The sequence below is a fragment of the Saccopteryx leptura genome, chromosome 4 (genome assembly GCF_036850995.1).
Source record: "Saccopteryx leptura isolate mSacLep1 chromosome 4, mSacLep1_pri_phased_curated, whole genome shotgun sequence".
Taxonomy (NCBI): domain Eukaryota; kingdom Metazoa; phylum Chordata; class Mammalia; order Chiroptera; family Emballonuridae; genus Saccopteryx; species Saccopteryx leptura.
The window spans coordinates 144,010,379-144,030,439 of NC_089506.1; the positions used below are offsets into that span (position 1 = coordinate 144,010,379).

A 20,061-nucleotide genomic window follows, 5' to 3' on the forward strand; every position below is an offset into this window, starting at 1 on the left:
TTGGCCCGACATGTGGAAGTTCTGAGTTCGATTCCCAGCCAGGGCACACAGGAGAGGCAACCATCTGCTTCTCTGCCTCTATCCCCCCCCCCCTTGTTCTTCCCCTCCTGCAGCCATGGCTTGAATGGTTCGATAGTTCCAGCAAAGGTTCGATGGCCCTGGGCACAGAGGATGGCTCCAAGGCACCATGGCCTCTGCCTCAGGCACTAAAAATAGCTCTGTTGCCTAGCAACGGAGAAGCCACACAGCTGGGTAGAGCATAGCCTGGTAGGGGCTTGCCAGGTGGATCCGGCAACCATCTGCTTCTCTGCCTCTACCCCCCCCCCCCTTGTTCTTCCCCTCCTGCAGCCATGGCTTGAATGGTTCGATAGTTCCAGCAAAGGTTCGATGGCCCTGGGCACAGAGGATGGCTCCAAGGCACCATGGCCTCTGCCTCAGGCACTAAAAATAGCTCTGTTGCCTAGCAACGGAGAAGCCACACAGCTGGGTAGAGCATAGCCTGGTAGGGGCTTGCCAGGTGGATCCTGCTCAGGGAGCATGCAAGAGTCTGTCTCTGCTTCCCTGCCCTCACTTAAAAAAAAAAAAAAAAAATATATATATATATATATATATATATAAATAGTGTGTATGTGTATACACACATACACATATTAGCAACTCATCTGCTATTTTTAAAAACACTGCAAAACTGACAATCTGAGTTAATAACTGGATATTTGATGTTAAGAAATTTTCTGTTGTAATGTGGTAATAGTAATTTTTAAAACCTCATATATTTTTGAGACATGTACTGAAATATCTATATAAAATATTTGCTACAAATATGTTGGGGGAAAGGAGTGATGAAGGGAAGATAGATGAAACAAACTGACCACCTGCTATTAATTGTGAGGAACACATAGAAGCTTGTGGTATTCATTAAACTATTCTGTCTACCCTTTGTATATGTTTGAAATTTTACATTAAAATTAGAACATATGCTTGAGCATGGGCTCACCAGTTTGAGTGTGGGGTCGCTGGCTTGAGTGTGGATCATAGACGTGACCCTAAGGTCATTGACTTGAGCCCAAAGGATTTCTGGCTTGAGCCCAAGGTCACTGGCTTGAGCAAGGGGGTAACTCGCTCTGCTGTAGGTCCCCACTCTCCCCCGGTCAAGGCACATGAGAAAGCAATCAATGAACAACTAAGGAGCCACAACAAAGAAATGATGCTTCTTATCTCTCTCTCATCTTGTCTGTCCCTATCTGTCCATCCCCCCCTCTCTGACACATACACACACACACACACACACACACACACACACACACAAAATTAGAACATATATTTTAAGGCCCAAATGTGTATAGGGTTTGTGACCCCCAGTTTGCACAGCCTTTCACAATTTCATTACTGTCTACTTCACTGGACGCATATCAACAATTTCCTTCTGGAACATGACATTCTATCTAGACTAAATGACATTTTATTTCACAAACTGTTTCATTTCTTGGTGTTTTGGCATGTACTCTCTTCTCTGCTTGTAAATAAATGCTCTTATCTGGCAAACTCTACACTTACCTTTTACTAATACTGTATAGAATCTACCTGGTTACTGTTCCCAGTTCTTGGCATACAGCTTCAAAAGCCCCTGGTACTTCCTGAGTAATATGGGGTGGTTTTGTTATGTTAATGAGGGAACTCATGGTATGCCTGTAGGTGGCTTCAGGTTGGAGGCTGGTCACCAGAAATATCAACCATGTGAAGGAGAGGGAGCTAGAGATTAAGTTCAACCATGCGGCCAATGGGACCTCTGTGACCAGTCATACCTCTGAAATGGAGCACCACAAAACCTCCCCGACACCTGAGCTCAGAAGAGCTTCCTGTTGGATCAACACACTGATGTGCCTGGAGCATGACACACTTCAGAGAGGGAGACCATGAAAGCTCTGTGCTCCTTCTCAAACTTCATCCCATGTGCAATCTTATAAAAAAATTGTAACCATTACAATTTAATAAGCTCTAGTCATTTTGCAAACTACTGAATCTGAGGGAGTTGTAAAAATGCACGAATTTGTAGCCAGCAGCCGTGTATGGCCAGTAGTCGCAGCCACTGTGGCTGCCAGACACGTGCAGGTTCCCACTGAATTCAGGCAGACAGTAAAGAAACTGCGGAGCCGAAAACTGGTGGGTCATTTCTTTATTCTAGCCTTGCAACCGGCTGGTGAGTAAACACACACAGGGCACCAAAACCCACTCACACATTCTCCGGTTCCACAACCAGGAGAATCTTTTCCAAGTTTTTCCTAGAATCAAAGCCCCCCAGCAGTCTTCAGTCACCTCTGGCTCCCTATCTGCCAATGCGGCTTCTTACTCCTCTCTGCACAAATTGGCTTCTCCTTCGCACCCTGCCATCTTGGCTTCCTTCCTCTCCTTACTCCTTCTTCCTCACAAACTTTTCTTGGCGTGAAAACCCCTCCTCCAGCACACATTAGCATAACTCAACCCATCAGCACACATTAGCATAACAAAGTCCCTTCCCAAGCAGGAAGGTAATTAGCAGTTTCACCTGGCAGCGCCATTCACCTGGGCAGCAGCCATTTTTAACAATAAAAGTGAGCAAACATAAAAATCACATTTTACAAACTTATTTGCCCAACAAGCCGGTTCACAGAAGTACGAATAGACTGGACATACCAAGAACTGCATCTGGCATCTGAAGCCTGGGCATTCTTAGGGAGGACTTTGTCTTTAATCCATGGGGTCTGTGCTAACTCCAGGTAGTTAGTATCAAAATTTAATTGCAGTTGGAACAAGAGCAGTTAGGTTAAAATGAAATATCCCACTAGTTGAAAAATCCCTTGGCCCTTGCCAAGTAGCTCAGTTAAGAGGACATCATCCTGATACACCAAGGTTGTGGGTTCAATCCCTGGTTAGGGCACATACAAGAATCAATCAATTAATGCATCAATAAGTGGAACAACAAATCAATGTTTCTCTTCCCTCACCCCTATCTTTCTAAAAATCAATAAATGAAAATTAGAAAATTTTGAAAATTCTTGGAGTTTTTATGCAAATATATGTATAAACATATATATTAGTGTATACACACACAAACATTATTTTTTGTATATTTCCAAATTAGTGAGGAGCCACTGAGCCATTTCACCCGCAGGTGTTGTAAAGTACCAAAGGCTACAGAATTAATATTAATATTTTAGGAGGCTTGGAGGACATTTTATTAATTTGGGTTAAGGTGTGAAGAGAAATTGTGAGAATAGTCTCTGTACTGTGTGACTGGCATAACCAGGATGGATCTTGCCATTGTATTGTAAATGAAAAGGGAAGGAAAGCATAGATTCCCTGACATTCCACCACACCTGTGGGGAAAGGAGTGAATGGCTAGCCAGGTACAGGAAGGGAAAAGCCAAAATAAACCTTTTCTTATAACTATGAGCCATTTGCGGGCATTTGTTCCCACAGAAACTACCTCTCTTATGTAAATGCATGTGGTTAATACCTCTGACTCTGGACAGAGAGATGGCGGATGAACAACTAGAAAATATAGGAAGGCCTTTTAATGTGTAAAGAGATATCTTTTCTACCATTGTGTTGACTTGTAAATTTTGTTTTCTCCAAAATGATGTATGGTTTGCAAATTGAACGTGGTCCTATCATGTTAAAGGACATATGACTATAACCAATAGCGGTAAGGGGCTCCTAATTGCAATTTTTGCTTCTGTACTTCCCACTTACAAAACTATAAAAACTAAGTAGAACAAAGGGCCAGCGGGCTCTCCGTCAGATTTCTGTCGGAGTTCCCGCCGCTTGGCCAAGCTAGACAATAAAACTTTAATGTGTAAACGACGGACTTTGCTCCTGTCTTCCATATTTCGGGTTCCTCCGAATTTGGATTAACATTTGGTGCATTGGCCGGGAAAGCCGTCGGTCTGCACATTGGAGCTTTATTGTCCAACCCCGGGTAAGTGGAAACAAGGTCGTGACCGTTTTGGTTGCCACGTGCGCTCTGGCTGACGGGCCGGGAAGGAGCCGGTGGCCGGTTTCCCCTCGGACGCGAGGTTCGGAAACTTTGGTGGGGGCACCCCGCATTTAGGGAACCCCGTTTGAGTTTAGATATTCCGAGCTCGAGAGCAGTTGATGGCGCCTATTATCTGTTTTTGCTGTTTGTCTGGGTTTTTTTGCTGTTTGTCTATCTGTTTTTGTCACTGCATTCGTCAGTTTTTAGAGCGTGGGGAAAGGGGGCCACCAGGTGTCCTGGGTGTCAGGGGCTGGCCGTGTGTGGCGGTTTTGGGAATTCCCGTGTGTTTTCCCGGTGGACCTGCCTGTTGCCCGAGGGGCTTCCCACACCCGCTTGGTGCTTGGTTTCCTCCGCATGCGCTTGTTATGGGCCCCTCCCTGCCACGGGTGCCCGGCTAGCCCCGAGGGCGCCTGCTCTCTCACCCCGCGGTTCGGAGGCCGCCTCTGGCATCCCAGGGCTGGTTCTGTGGGGTGCTGGTTCTGTGGGGCGCTCCCCAGGCCGGGGTCGTGAGAGAAGTGCCTTTCGGCGGGTAGGGAAGAGGAAGTTGTGTGAGCAGGCGGCGGCAGGGTTTGGTGGGTCCCGCCCCAGCGAGATTGGACAGTGTTTGGCTGGGGGGAAAAGAAGGGCCTAGTCGGCGTCCTGGGGCTTTGGGACTGGTGAAGCCTTTGATTCTAGGAAATACTGGAGAAGATCTCCTGGTTTTGGAACCAGAGAATTTGTCAGTGGCTTTGGGAGCCCTGTGTGTTTGCTTGTCGGCCGGTGCAAATCTTGAATAACGGTGTTAGGCAGATAAAATATATCGATATTGTGCTCGCTTTGTTAAAGGTGGCACTGCCCACGTGGAGGCTGTTGCCCAGGTGATATTAATATGTGTCTCTGTGGGCTGTGGGCAGGTAGAATTCTTGTAGCCTGGGCTTGGTTTTGGGATTAAGCCTTCACAGCCCTTTTTGATGTGGGGTGGTACAATCCCATCATGTCTCTGATAAGTGACTTTGTGTTGGAGACTTCCCTATTTTGTATATTGGATTAGAGGTATGGATTTCTACACTATAAAATGAGGGCAGAGCAAAGCTTGCTCTCTTGGTTCCTGAGATTAACTTTAGAGAGAGCAGAGAAAGGCCACGTGAAGGAGGCCGGGAGAGGCGGCCAGGATGGTGGAGTGCTGAGTGAAGGGCCGGCTTGTGCAGAGTTTATGCAAAGAGAAGGGAGAAGATGGGGAGCAGAGGTGGATAGGTCTGATGAACTGGAACCTTCGATTCTGGGAAGCTCAGATAGGTCAGTAGCTTTGTGAGCACTGAATGTGAGTGGCTTTTGAAGCCTGGTGTGTGCGTTTTTGCTTGCCCACTGTGTGCAAGCTAGGATTAAAGATGATATTATCCCTACAAATTTCTAATTTTAATTGGAGTAAATATAGTGCGCTCATTTAAATTTAAATTGAATAAAATGTGAATCCTAAAACTTGCTAATTTTGGCCAAACTGCTTCAAACTTCAGGCTGCAACACTTAAAACAGGGTGAATTTACCTAGCAAAGGTGTAGATTTTCATTAATAATATAGAAAAATAATGGCCACTGGAAATAATGTACTGGAATTTTCCAGCCTTATTGTGCACTTTAATTTGCCTGTTAATTAATATAACTGTTTTTAATAAGTTTGGAAATGTTACTTGAAAATGCATTTACTATGTTTTGTTAACATAAAGACAAGTATTTCTTAAAATTTTGAAGTAAAGATATTATAAAGTATACTCAACAAATGCTTAAAAATCTGTGTGGTGACAAGGAAGAAAGAAGAGCCACCCTAAGCAAGGCTCTAATTCCATTGGTAAATACAGGAGAGAGGTAAGATTCTGTTAAAATCTAAACTTGCTTCAGGAGTTAAGCTGTCTGACATGACTACCTCTTTCTCTTTAAAAACCGGTCAAAATTAATCTTTCATGGCACTAAGCTACTGTATCAATTTATAATATCTCTCTAATAGTATTAATACATTGAATACTTTGTTATTGTTATATGGGTTACTTAAATAGATTTGTTTTTGTATTCCTGATAGTATCTCACCGCTGCGTGCATTGTGCAAGTTTGTGCTAAAATTTGTTTTAATTTGTTGGATATTTTAGATGCATCAGAACAGCTTATTTAAATATTTATTCTGAATGAAAGGTCTATGTAATTCTGACATTCAGGGTTTTTTTATGTTTAAGTTTATTACAATAAATCTGTTTCCTTTAGTGTAAAGAAAAACTCTCATTCTTAAAAAGGTGCAAATGTAAAATTTAGGAAAAAAAATAACTAGAACCATGAAAAGAATGTTTACCAACAGGTTTGCTAATTATTTTGAAATTGGGACTTTGTTTTGTTTTGTTTTTAATAGTAATCAAAATAATGCGGTACTAGGAAAGTTCTGGGAAAAGTCAGTTTTACTTTAAAATAAGAATCTGCTATATTTTATTGTTTTCAATAAAACTTCGTGTTTTGGACTTTTAAAATTTTCTCTTAAATACTAATGTACAGGTTGATTCAGCAACTGAGAGACTCTGAAATCCTACAAAAGATGCCAAACTTTTTTCTCTTCCTGCAAACTTCTACCTTCTTTTATTTAGTCCAGCTGATAATGCTGTTTTGTCTTTTTCCAATCAGCCCTAGGTATATGGAAAAAGTTTATATAGGCAGATGGGGACCCTCAAACCCCTCAACGAGATCTGAGCATGGCATTTAAGGTCTATAATGACCAAAAGAGGAACAGAAAAGGCAGACAGAGCCAAAAAGAGATCAGGTAAAAAATACCAGCTCTTGGCATACACCCATAAAGGCTCCAACGCCCTCGAGAGACTTCATAGGACTCCCATTAGGGCCCTGCTTCAAGAGTGGAAAGAAAGGTCATTGAGCTAAAGCCTGCCAGGCTTCTCGGCCCCACCAGGGACATGCCTTTACTATGGAAAAAAGGGACACTGGAAGGTAAGCTGCTCCCTCACTCCTCCAAGGGAGGGTTCAGTCTCTTCTAGCCCTGCTCTGGCTACCTGTGACCTGACCTTGCCAGCCTACTGAGGCTTGCCACTGAAGACTAAAGGTGCCCAGGGCCATCGGCCCCATCTCACATCGCTGTGGATGAGCCTAGGGTATTTCTTCCAAGTAGCAGGTAAACTGATCTCCTTTCTTATGGACACAAGGGCTACCTACTATGCCTTGCCTGAATATTCAGTTTTTTTATTCATCCCTCGAAGATCTCTGTTGTGGGTGTTGATAGTCTTATTTTCTGCTGCTTTGTTTAATATTTAGTGTTTCCTTTATTCCTCTTGCTTCAATGCCCCATGCCTATTTTAGGCTGGGACTTACTCCTAATTTAGACGAACTTACCTCTGCTACCCAGGATAGTGTATCCACAGGTTCTCTTCACCATGCCATAACTGCAGAGCTCCAGAGAAAGGCACCCTGGGTTCACCTCTCCAGTTTAAAGAAAATGAAAGTTCCGTTTTCATGCGTGCTGCAGGTGTCTTTTCCAGTCTACCTGGGTCATTGCCAGCTGGGAGCAGCAGTCATTGGGACTTTGACGCTAACTGCAGAGTGTAGAAGTGTGACGGCAATTCCAGTGCCATGTGGACTTCTCCTGAATGTGGACTCTTCCTGGACTCCTCCTGGGACAGTTTTTGATGGACTGAAATGGGGTTGGGATGCATTTGCAAAGATTTGGAATGGTGTTGGTGCCAACTTGGACTTGATGAACACTTTAAGGACATTACTCTTTTATAGATTCTTGTTGTATTAGCTTAAAAAGTTTGCTTAAAGGCTTTAATCACTGTGATGTACTAGTATACTTGTTTTGGGTATCTGTTAGCATTGGCTATACTAATTTTGTGTTTATTCTGTATTTTTCCAGTCTGCTTTCAAATCCAAACATGGGAATTCAAATGAGTAAGAATCACAACACACAAATTTGAAATTTTAATATCTTTTGGAAACCAAAATATAAGCAGGGTTTTTTTTATATCCAGGGGACAGGTGCTGGGCCTAACCACCCATCTCACCTGCCCAGTTAACAAAGAGAGCAATACCTGATTATTGTTTATCCCACCCTGGTCAAACACCAGCTAGGGGCCATCAACCTCCTGGTCTGCCGATCTACGTTTCAGCCTACCTACCAGCCTCTCCCCTTGGTAGATACCGTGTCTTATCTTCCCATTCAGAGGGGGGAATGAGGAGCCACTGAGCCATTTCACCCGCAGGTGTTGTAAAGTACCAAAGGCTACAGAATTAATATTAATATTTTAGGAGGCTTGGAGGACATTTTATTAATTTGGGTTAAGGTGTGAAGAGAAATTGTGAGAATAGTCTCTGTACTGTGTGATTGGCATAACCAGGATGGATCTTGCCATTGTATTGTAAATGAAAAGGGAAGGAAAGCATAGATTCCCTGACATTCCACCACACCTGTGGGGAAAGGAGTGAATGGCTAGCCAGGTGCAGGAAGGGAAAAGCCAAAATAAACCTTTTCTTATAACTATGAGCCATTTGCGGGCATTTGTTCCCACAGAAACTACCTCTCTTATGTAAATGCATGTGGTTAATACCTCTGACTCTGGACAGAGAGATGGCAGATGAACACTAGAAAATATAGGAAGGCCTTTTAATATGTAAAGAGATATCTTTTCTACCATTGTGTTGACTTGTAAATTTTGTTTTCTCCAAAATGATGTATGGTTTGCAAATTGAACGTGGTCCTATCATGTTAAAGGACATATGACTATAACCAATAGCGGTAAGGGGCTCCTAATTGCAATTTTTGCTTCTGTACTTCCCACTTACAAAACTATAAAAACTAAGTAGAACAAAGGGCCAGCGGGCTCTCCGTCAGATTTCTGTCGGAGTTCCCGCCGCTTGGCCAAGCTAGACAATAAAACTTTAATGTGTAAACGACGGACTTTGCTCCTGTCTTCCATATTTCGGGTTCCTCCGAATTTGGATTAACATTAGTACAGTTATTGGAAGATAGTAAGTGCTTAAAAAGGTTCATTAAATCAAATGAATTCAGTTCTCCTCTCAGTTTAGAGATTTTAAAATAAAATACATATCCTAACCAAAAATCCCTAAACTATACATGTTAATTAAGTGAGGAGGCACTTCCTAAAATTTCTACTGAAGTCCAGAATTATAACAGTCAATTCTTGTTATTTGTGGTAGTTATGTTCTATGTAGTTTCAGCAAATACTGAGCCACTGCTCCTAAGGGAAATACAGGGTTAGGTTCCTGAGAGCCCCTGGTCATAACATTTTCATCAATCTATGTGTAATCTTGTTTTGTGCATGATTCTGTTTACATAGATACCTTATTTAATATATATTGTTGATTCATGTACATTATATCCATAGCCAACACCGCTGTAACTTATGCCGGAACAGAGCTTATCTAATAACTGTAATCATAAGTATTGCATTTTCCTGAGTTCTATAAATACTTACAGCAAATTTTCTCCATAAGGCATATCATAGCTTTCTTTTGCTTAGGAATACTAGACGGCATTTCAATACTAAGCTTGGGGCCATTTTAAATGGTGAAGTCAGCAGAAAAAGCAAAAATGTGAAACACGTGGGACTAAATAGACCACGAAAAGACACCTGTTTACAATATGAGAGGTGAAACACTAAGGCTTCACTTGCTGGGAAAATGGGTACAGGCCCATTCAAATTTTCCCCTACTCTGCATGTCTATAAACTACTTAAAATTATCATAACTATAGATTTTGTGGTATTTTAATGAATAATTTTAAAAATAAACTTTCACAAGTAGGCAAATTACAAAAACAAAATCCACAAATGATGAGAATTAAGTGTATAATACTTAGAAAACACTTAAGCAATAACTCATTTTATAGACTAAAATAAGTTATTTCACTTGGAGAAACAATAATCAGTATAAAAAAAACTCTTCATAGGAAAACTTAGGTTAGATTTAGAGTCCTATAATAATAAAAAATTTTAAGACCCTTATATTTTCTAGGACCCATTTTCTTTATAATCAAGCTTGTTTCCACTTATGGTATGAACCCATTTTCTAAAATGGATTATACTTCTTACTAGACAACTCAGGTCATATTCATTATAAACAGTTATTGTTCAAAGCTAGAACTTAAGGATGCTACGTGTTCTTAGGGCGACTTTGAGTCTGTTGCTCACTCATTAATTCATTCATTAGATATCACAGAGCCCACTGTGGTCAAGTACTCTGCTAGGCAATGGAGATATAACCACACACAATAAGGCCTAAAAGGCCCAAGTCCCTGCTTTCCAGATGCTTATATTCCAGAAGGGGCAGAACTTAACAAGAACAACAAAAATCATAAATTGGATACCACGCAAAAGAACCAAACAAGTGGTGTGAATGAGCTACATAAGCCTTAAGTCATTACATTAGGTTAGGAAAACCTCTCTAAAATCACACTTACCCAAGCGAAAGGATGAGAAGAATGGAAGGGAAGAGCATTCCAGGTGGAGAACAGCATATCCAAAACCACAAAGGCGCGAAACAACACAGCAGTAACCAAAAGGCCAATGAAGAGGTAGCCCATGTGCAAGGAGAAACAAGGGAGGCTGAAGAGATAAGAAGGGAACAGATCATGCAAAACCTTCTGGGTCATGGCATGCAGTTAAATTTTATGCTAAAGTAATGGTCTTAAGGCAGGAAGAAAGACTTGATTTACATTTTAAGATCCTTCTGGGGCTCTGTGAATTAGAAGGAGGCAAGAATAGCAGAGAGATTTTGTACATCGAATCAATAGGCCTTGCCAATGGACTAAAGGCAGGGAGTGAAAAAAAGTAAGGAATGCAGGATGATGTCTACATTTACAATCAAAGGAAGATGGCAGTACATTTTCTGAAATGGAGTAGAACAGGAAAAAATCAAGAATTTCAACATGCTAAATTTTCAAGTACTTATGAGACACCAAGTAAAAATATCAAGAGGTACCTGTGTATTAGAGCAGTGATTTTCAACCTTTGTTTCTCATGCACTCATAAACTAATTATTAAAGAAAAAGGGGCCCTGACCTCTTCTTCTTTAGTAACTAATTTGTTTGTGCCATGAGATGAAAATGGTTGTATTTAGTCAGGGGCACTGACCTTAGTAATTAGTGTGTTTGTGCCATGAAAAAGAAAGGTTGAAAATCACTGTACTAGAGTATACAACTCAGATAACTTGCTGTCATTACATAATTGTGGTTTTTAAATCCACAGGAATTAATAAGATCACCTAAGGAGAAAATAAAACATGGTAGAAGGCTAAACAAACCGTTAAAAAGGAAGTGAGAAGGAAGAGTTTATGAAGACAATGCATGGAGCAAATATGGCTACAAAGGAAATCAAAGAAATAAGCCAAAAACTAAGAAATGGATAAGAGAGGGTTGTTGTTTTTTTTAAGAAAAGGAGGAGGGGTTGTGGCTCTTCTTTATTTGTTGTTGTTACTTTAAATGGGAGTTTTTTTTAAGTGTGTATACCAACAGGAATAATCCAAAAGAAATGAAGCAACTGACACAGAAGAGAGAAATGACCAAAGAAGCAAAGTTTGGATGGAGGTTAGAATGAATGAGGTCCAAAGCCAAGTACAGGAACTGCGCCGACAGAAAGACACTTCCTTCACAGGAAAAAATTAAAATATATTAACATTAAAAGAAAAAGGTAGGGTTTCATGTGTATCTAGCTCTATGGGTTTGATGGTAGGAAGAAGAGATAACTGGCTCTGGTTTCAAGAGCTCAGAGTGACGCTGAGGCAGGCAAGGACAATGTTTCAGGAGGAAGGATTTGGGCTGGAAAAGCTGTCTATGAAGTGGAGCTTACAAAGACTGCCAGGGATTATGGAGTGGCCACCAAAGGTCTTAGATCATTAATTCAAATGAAAACCTAGAACCATAGCTACATAGTGTTTTTCAACAGTCAGTACTTCATACACAGTTTGATTCCATACCATATGGTTCCTATATATACTATAAAGTTCTGGGCTCAGTTTTTAGTCTTTTCCTTTCCTGTTTGTTAGTATGTGTATTTCAGCAAAATGATTTGCAAGATGCTTGTAACTGCTGCATTATCCCTTCTAATAAAGACTTAGAAGACTGTTACAAAAGTTTACTATTTTTCTATGTAGCAGTTAATAATGGTTACAAAAATACAATTAGAGAGAAATGCTTTGTTAATATGTTAAGCAAAAGAAACATGGTATAAAATTACACATACAATATAATCACAACCATGAAGATAAAATATCAATAGAAAAGATTACAAGGAAATATAACAAACTTTATACAGTTATTTTCCTTGTTATCAATTTACCCTGTATTCTACATCAGATATGTATTGTTTTAGTGATAAAAAAAAATGTTTTTAAAAAAATAACAAGTGCTCTTCACCAGCACATATACTAAAATTGGAATGATACAGAGAAACTCAGCATGGCCCCTGAGCAAGGATGACACACAAATTTGTGAAGCATTCCTTTATTAATAGGATCTAACTAAAAAACTGAACCTCTAGCATTTTAGCTAAGTGTGCATTTTATGACAATCACCTTGGTTATTCAGTGGCTCTTTTTACTTACATTCAAATTGTCAGCAATGTCTCAGATAACATTATCCATCATAAAATTATTAAAGTAACTTTTCAATGATTTTTTTGTATAAACCTTATGACAACCTTCCTTACTAAAACAGTTCAACAGCAATGAAAAGCATATGTATCAGAAAACAGAACATATTGACCCAAACTCTAAAAATTTTAAGCAACAATGTCATTTAAAGAAAACCACTTAAAAACTTTTCAGAAGTAAAAATTTCTGAAATTTAAAATGGAAATCTAAACATAAATATAAAATAATTTGGTATTCAGAGCAAGCCAAAAAGCTTTAATATGTAAATAATCATACAAAAATCTATTTCAGGGTAAACAACACAGATCACTAAAGACGGCTTTAGTCTTCATTCTAAATCTCTAAATTTGGATAAGTAAACAAGAAACTTAGGAGAAAACAAAGACCACTTAAAACTTAGAAAAACTTTCAGTACAACTAGCTAAAATATTGTTTGTTATACATATATAGTCTCCTGTTAATAACTGGAAATTTTAATAGAACATCATGACATTCTTGAACTGGAAGTTAAGACAGCGAATGCAAGGAGAGCAGGGACTCAGGCATTCCATAACGGTAGCAGCTTAAAGTTTAAACCTTTCCCTTAGGTCATAAATCCCACCTACTGTGCATTTGAATAGTAGGTTTCTTTCACCAAAGGGAACTTGCAGATTCGTGAATCAGGCAACATGCAAAAAGAGAAGCAAAAAATTTAGAGCAATTGAATATGAATATGAAGGTGCTGTTACAACCTCTTTAACCAATACTGGATTAGACAGATTTCAGAATAAATCCAACTGTAACATTTTTGATAAGGGACATATGAAGGGAAGGAGCAGACAAAAGTGAGAGCCTAGGAAGGCAAAGGGGTAGAGAAAAGTGCATAACACAGCCGTTCTCAACCTGTGGGTCCTGACCCGGCGAGGGTTGAACGACCAAAACACAGGGGTCGCCTAAAGCCATCGGGACAAAAGTGAGAGCCTACGAAGGCAAGGGGTAGAGAAAAGTGCCTAACATTTGAGCTAAACAATCGGGAAAATGGAGAGCAGATTCATCAAAGACGCTATTAAGGAGAAAAAGCCAAACCCTACTATCATGCAAAACCCACTATTCAAATGTACGAAGAATGTAACCTATCACTTACCTCTCCGTGAAAAGAGGGGCCAAGCAAACTTCAAAACAAAAAAGGAACTTTAATTACAAGTAGAATACTTTGGCTACAAATCAGTGGTATGCTGAACACGATACAGAACATCTTTAGGCAATCTAAGCAACTGTTGAAACAAGTGTTCCTTCAGGTAGGAAAAGCAGTTCACACTAAAGTACAGAAACATCAACTTCCCAGGAGTTTTCCTTCTGGGGACGAGGGGAAGTAGGGCAATCTGAGAGCACTAAGACCCTTTGGCTGAGATTTTTTCATGCTCACATATTATGGGTAGAAGAGATCTTACTATAGTACTTAAGTTCTTGTTAAAGTAAAAATCCCTTCAACAAAATCTAATAGTCATATTAAAACGCATGAAAAAAATGTTTTCTAGAAGACAAATATTTCCTACTTAAAAAACTGGAAGAATGTAATACAAAATATAAAATTTAGTAATGTAGAATAAATTTAATCTCAAATGGTGACTGAGAAGTATAATTTGAATAAATGACATTTCTTAAATTCTACTTCATACTTATTATGCTTTTGGTAATCAAAATCAGTGCTGATGTGCCATTTAATTTCATTTCATTTAGGACTAAAGATGGCTATGTAGCTGTAGAGAAGTCATAAAAATACAGTAAGTAAAGAGAAATCATAAACTTCTAAAAGGCTAAGAACAGCTAGAAAAACAGGTCGAAAAAAGACAAGTTTAAATAAATTACTCTGAAATCTGCCAAGAGATCACAGTGGTTGTAGAAAAGTTGACTTCTACCAAATTCAAAACTTGATTTTCAAGTACATATGTCATTTCCAGGATAAGGTCTCCAGTCGATGACCAGGCAAAAACAAATAAATACTACACTTTCTAGGGTAAGAGACCTGATGTGTTTCATTTTTCAGTATGTGATTGTGACTGAAGTTAAAATTTGTGTTCTCATTTGTAAAAATGGAGAGAATATCACTTCAGCAGAGAAGGACTAGACTCTCTAAACCTGCTTTTACTTCTTAGGTAAAATGAAAACTACATTTCCCAGCCTTCCTTGCACGTTGGCCTGAACTAATAATCACAGGGCCCTAGCCTATGTAATACGGGCAGAAATGATAACACCTATTTCTAAGCTTGGTTCCTAGAATCTCCATAAAGATCCATAGGCCCCTCCCTCTCTCTTAACTTGCCAACTGGCACAGCATCTAAGAGAGGACTCGAATGCAGTAGCGTCACAAGATAAGTTTACAATCCCTATGTCACCATCTGAAGGATAGCTGAATCCTTAAACCATCATTTTGTGAAGACTCTACCTGGAAAGCTGCCCAATCTCTTTCTGACTCCCCATTTGACCCTCACTCCTGTCTGAGGAAATTGAATAAGAAACTTTTACTGAATTCATATACTAATATTCCTAATATTTCTGAGGACATAACATACTCCAAATATATCTCCTCTCTTACCTAGCTCAGAGTGCACACATCCAAACAAGAATACAGAAATAAAAATTTTATCAGTATGGAGTTTTACAACATTGTAAAGGCAATGTTAAAAGAATTAAACCAGACTAAAGACTATGCAGTCGTTTGTTTTTAAAAAAAATACAGACCTACAACAGTAATTGCAATATATAAATGTTATTTAAAAAGAGCCAGAAAAGCTAGTCAATGTTTTCATATTAAAAATCACCAGTCTACCCTGGCTAGGTAGCCCAGTTGGTTAGAGCCTCATCCCACAGTACATCAAGATTGCAGGTTCAATTCTTGGTCAGGGCGCATGTAAGAATCAATCAATGAAAGCATAAACAAGTAGAACAACAAATTGATGTTTCTCTCTCTCCCTCTCCCCCTTCCTGTCACTACAAAATCAATCAATTAATCAAATGTTTAAAATAATACATTTTAATAAATAAATATCACCAGGCTGCTAATTTACAAGCAAAAAGTGTTTATTCCTTTAAGGGATTTACTTCTTCAGGAAAATGGCAGGCTTACTCAACACTATAAAATCAGGTGTGGTCTGATGTGTGGAGGCTCAGTGGATAAAGCATCGACCTGGAACGCTTAGGTTGCCAGTTCAAAACCCTGAGCTTGCCTGGTCAAGGCACATATGGGAGGGGAGTGCCTCTCTCCTCTCTAAAATGAATAAAGTCTTAAAAAAATAAAATAACTGTTCAAAAAATAAAATGGATCAGGTGCCACTTAAAACTCTCCATTACAAAAGAAAAAGAGATAGATAAGACATGAACAAAAATTAATGTATAGGATACAAAAAAGAGAAGTCATAATATTAAAGAAAAATATGAATATTTATTTACAATTTGAAGATATACTGCTCACACACATTAGGGGATCAGGGAACGTGCAGATACTCTAGTACTTTCAGCCTTTTGAAATAAAAGTTGGTTTTGCATCTCATTTGCATAATCAAACAACTTTCTTTGATTTGTTGTTTGCTTTTCTGATGTTCTTGTTTAATAAAAAAAATATCGAACACTTTTTTTATCGCTTCATATTCATTTTGAAATATCCCCTAATTTTTGTGAGCAGTATTTATACTACTGGAATTAATATTAAGATGATATATAGGCCCTGGCCGGTTGGCTCAGTGGTAGAGCGTCGGCCTGGCGTGCAGAAGTCCCAGGTTTGATTCCCGGCCAGGGCACACAGGAGAAGCGCCCATCTGCTTCTCCACCCCTCCCCCTCTCCTTCCTCTCTGTTTCTCTCTTCCCCTCCCGCAGCCGAGGCTCCATTGGAGCAAAGATGGCCCGGGCACTGGGGATGGCTCCTTGGCCTCTGCCCCAGGTGCTAGAGTGGCTCTGGTGGCGACAGAGCGTCGCCCCCTGGTGGGCAGAGCGTCGCCCCCTGGTGGGTGTGCCGTGTGGATCACGGTTGGGCGCATACGGGAGGCGCATACGGGAGTCTGTCTGACTGTCTCTCCCGGTTTCTAGCTTCGAAAAAATACAAAAAAAAAAAAAAAGATGATATATACAAAAACTGAAAAGAAGTTTCTTCTGTCATACTCATGATTAACCTATGTGGCTAATACACACCCATTCACTTGAATAGTTTTATTCAATCTAGTCACTCCCAAGCCATCCCATACTAGCAATAATTTAAAAAGTCCTCATAAGCCTCTCCTCTTAAATTCCTTTAAGCATTTTATAGACAAAAGACTGTCCTCTGATCTTTCTTTCTTTAATTCAGCAGCATTATATGGTTTAAAATGCAAAGTGTCATTTCTACTCAATAAATGTTTACTTAAGCAATTTGTAAGTAATTTTAGACTTTTTCAATATTAAAAATTTTATATCCTATCACAAAAGGTTGGTAAAACAATAATTATCCCCAAAGTATAAAATCAATTATCTTATAATAGAGTTAGAAAACAACATTTAGCAATTTCGTTTATGACCTAAAAAATAAAGGATTAACATTTAAAAAAGGCAGATAATATTAAAAACACAGAACAAAATGAAACAAAAAAACCAGGGAGGAAATGTAACTATAGCAGAAGAGAAACTATTACTAGGAAAATTCTGATTAGTATCCTTAGAACATGATTTGAAATTCGAGAGAACATTAACACTAAATTTAATCTGTTTACAAAAGCAAATCAAGAATATTTAAAAAATCAACTTCATGTTTTCTCAAATTATTAGTATGCATATTTGACACATACTGTCAAAAAGTGAGATTTTAAAATGACATTAATCGAATATTAACAAAGAGAATAAGGCTTTTTTTTTCTTTTTTGTGTGACAGAGATAGAGACAGAGAGAGGAACAGACAGGGACAGACAGACAGGAAGGAAGAGGGATGAGAAGCATCAATTCTTTGTTGCAGCTCCTTAGTTGTTCACTGAATGCTTTTTCATATGTGCCTTGACTGGGGAGCTACAGCAGACTGAATAACCCCTTGCTTAAGCCAGAGACCTTGGGTTCAAGCTGGTAAGCCTTGCTCAAACCAGATGAGCGCACGCTCAAGCTGGCGACCTTGGGGTTTCAAACCTGGGTCCTCCACGTCCCAGTCCTACGCTCTATCCACTGCGCCACTACCTAATCAGGCAAGAGAATAAGGTTTTTAACCTTTCAGTTTTACCTGTGAATGTTTTATAGAAACAAATGATAAGACCAAGTTATATAAAAACATGGAAATTGATTATATAGAGTTAAATAAAACAAGACTGCCAAGATAATTTTTTTTTAATTAACAATAATCACACTTTGGATAAACTTCATTGGCTACAAAATTGTCATTGTACAAAGCTGCCAAGATCTTTACAACCAAGAGATCTAGAAGTCTCACTAAAGACATCACAGAGTCTAGAAATGTGCAATCTCAGTAAAAAATAAATGACTTTAATGTATTTTATCGACTTTAGTAATTCAGATTCCATTTATTCAGAATTAATAATAATTTGCTCAGCTGATGTTTCCTCTTTCATGATCCATGGCAAAGGCTTTTGCTAAGCAAGATAAGTAAACAAGATTACACACTCCATAAATCTATACAGTTAAATACTAGTTATAGATGATTGATTTTTCACTTATAAATAGAGCTGGTAGATGCTTTCAACTTTACTAAATCTTCAGCTATTTTTTATTTTGCTAATAAGCAATTTCAAATAACTGTTCTCTCACACTTTACACACACATATATCAGTGTTCAAAGAATTTTTAAGCAGTCTGAATAGTATTTTTTTTACACTGCTCACAAAAATAAGGGATCAGGGAACGTGCAGATACTCCAGTAGTTTCAGCCTTTTCTAGAGTGTATTTTCACCAATGAAATAAAAGTTGGTTTTGTATCTCATTTGCATAATCAAACCACTTTCTTTGACTTGTCATGAGCTTTTCTGATGTTCTTGTTTAATAAAAAACAAATCAAATACTTCCTATTTTATTGTTTCATATTCATTTTGAAATATCCCAATTTTTGTGAGCAGCATATATTTAAACACTGATATGAAAAAAGTATAAGCACACAGAGAAAGAATATAAATAATTAAAACTAGAAAATAAATTCTATGAAGAAAATTTTAAGCTTTGTGGATGGAATGGTCCTGAACTAAAAGGCTTATTATTAATATTGCAGTACATGAAATCATTAGGAAAATAAGAACTATCCATTGTTTTCTAACTTCAAAAGATCTAAACAACCTGAAACAGACATACAAATCAATAACAGAATTTAGTTATTTATTGGAGATGAGTAACTAGAGTAAAACTATAGTCATGGTACCAAATCTATGACTTAGCTTTCATAATGACACCGATTCTGGCATGTCTCTCTGTGTGCAGGTGTCCTGCCTTTGCCTCACTGTATCTCCTACATTTAATTTCTTTACTTTGATTTGATGAGTTCTACTTTGAGTTGATGCTTCCTGCTTCTCCCCCATCTCTCTCTTTCTCTCTCTCTCTCCTTCTCTCTAAAAAATAAAAATTCTTACAAAGTAACTTCTAAATTCTTTGTAGTAAAAGAACCCCTAACTCAGAGTCAACTCTCAACTGAGTCACTAATAATAGTCATGTGAGTCATTTCTTCAAATAACTGTGAAAATATTTAAGCACTTCAATTTCTGGTCTCACTTTTGTTGACCAACTTTTTAAAAAGGTAACTAGAAAAGTTATATAGTATTTTCAGTGACCATGGACCAAAAGGGACAGAAAAGGGGGCAGGTAGGTTCTAAACTCTTGACCATGACCCTATTATCTCTCTGTTAATCAGATAAACTATTAATCTCTCAAGAGAAATAAGGAAGTTAGATTTTTCTCATAACTTTCCTTCGTCATGTTTTAACTACCTCAGAAGACAATCAGCTTGGTAAACTAGAGATTTGAAAGTGTCAATGACAACCAGCATATACTTGACTTACCTGCCATTACAGAGAAGCCATCGAGCAAAAGAATAGTGAGGTATAATCTTCTGCATGACACTGGCCATCACCATGGTAACGACCAGCTGAATACCTATTACACCCTGTGTAAAAGAAGAAAACAAGTTTAACAATAACACAATAAGTGAATTTAGGTTTGAGTACATCACCAGAAAACTTTCTATACATTTTGAAAATGATACTTAAAAAAAGAGGAGTTACTATTAAAATATGTATTATTTTGGCATTTAGGCATTCAAGACCACATATGTTTAAACTTAAAATATGCAATCTCATTGTATAATCCTCTGTAAGTTCTCCAAGAGTCACATCTATGTGGACAAAAGTTAAATGAATTAGCATACACAGTCAAAATTTATTTTCAAGAAATATTCTCAATTATGTACAGGTATCAAAATGAAGTAAAAAC

The 20,061-nt window shown here is 38.6% G+C and overlaps 1 protein-coding gene and 1 non-coding gene across 4 annotated transcripts in view; one reads left to right on the forward strand and one right to left on the reverse strand.

Moving 5' to 3' along the window:
• The window catches only part of TMEM161B (transmembrane protein 161B), an 89,062-nt gene that overhangs the window by 38,091 nt on the left and 30,910 nt on the right, over positions 1 to 20,061 (reverse strand). For 2 of the 3 annotated variants that reach the window (XM_066381803.1, XM_066381805.1), the window contains exon 2: positions 19,632 to 19,735. In XM_066381803.1, the coding sequence (XP_066237900.1) occupies positions 19,632 to 19,735 (104 nt within the window). Of the gene's footprint in view, positions 1 to 10,453; positions 10,594 to 19,631; positions 19,736 to 20,061 lie in introns of those variants that run through there. The other variant, XM_066381804.1, reaches the window with a different exon arrangement.
• LOC136404626 (U6 spliceosomal RNA) lies at positions 12,396 to 12,500 on the forward strand. Its single transcript, XR_010751347.1, has one exon. It is a non-coding gene; the product is annotated as a U6 spliceosomal RNA (small nuclear RNA).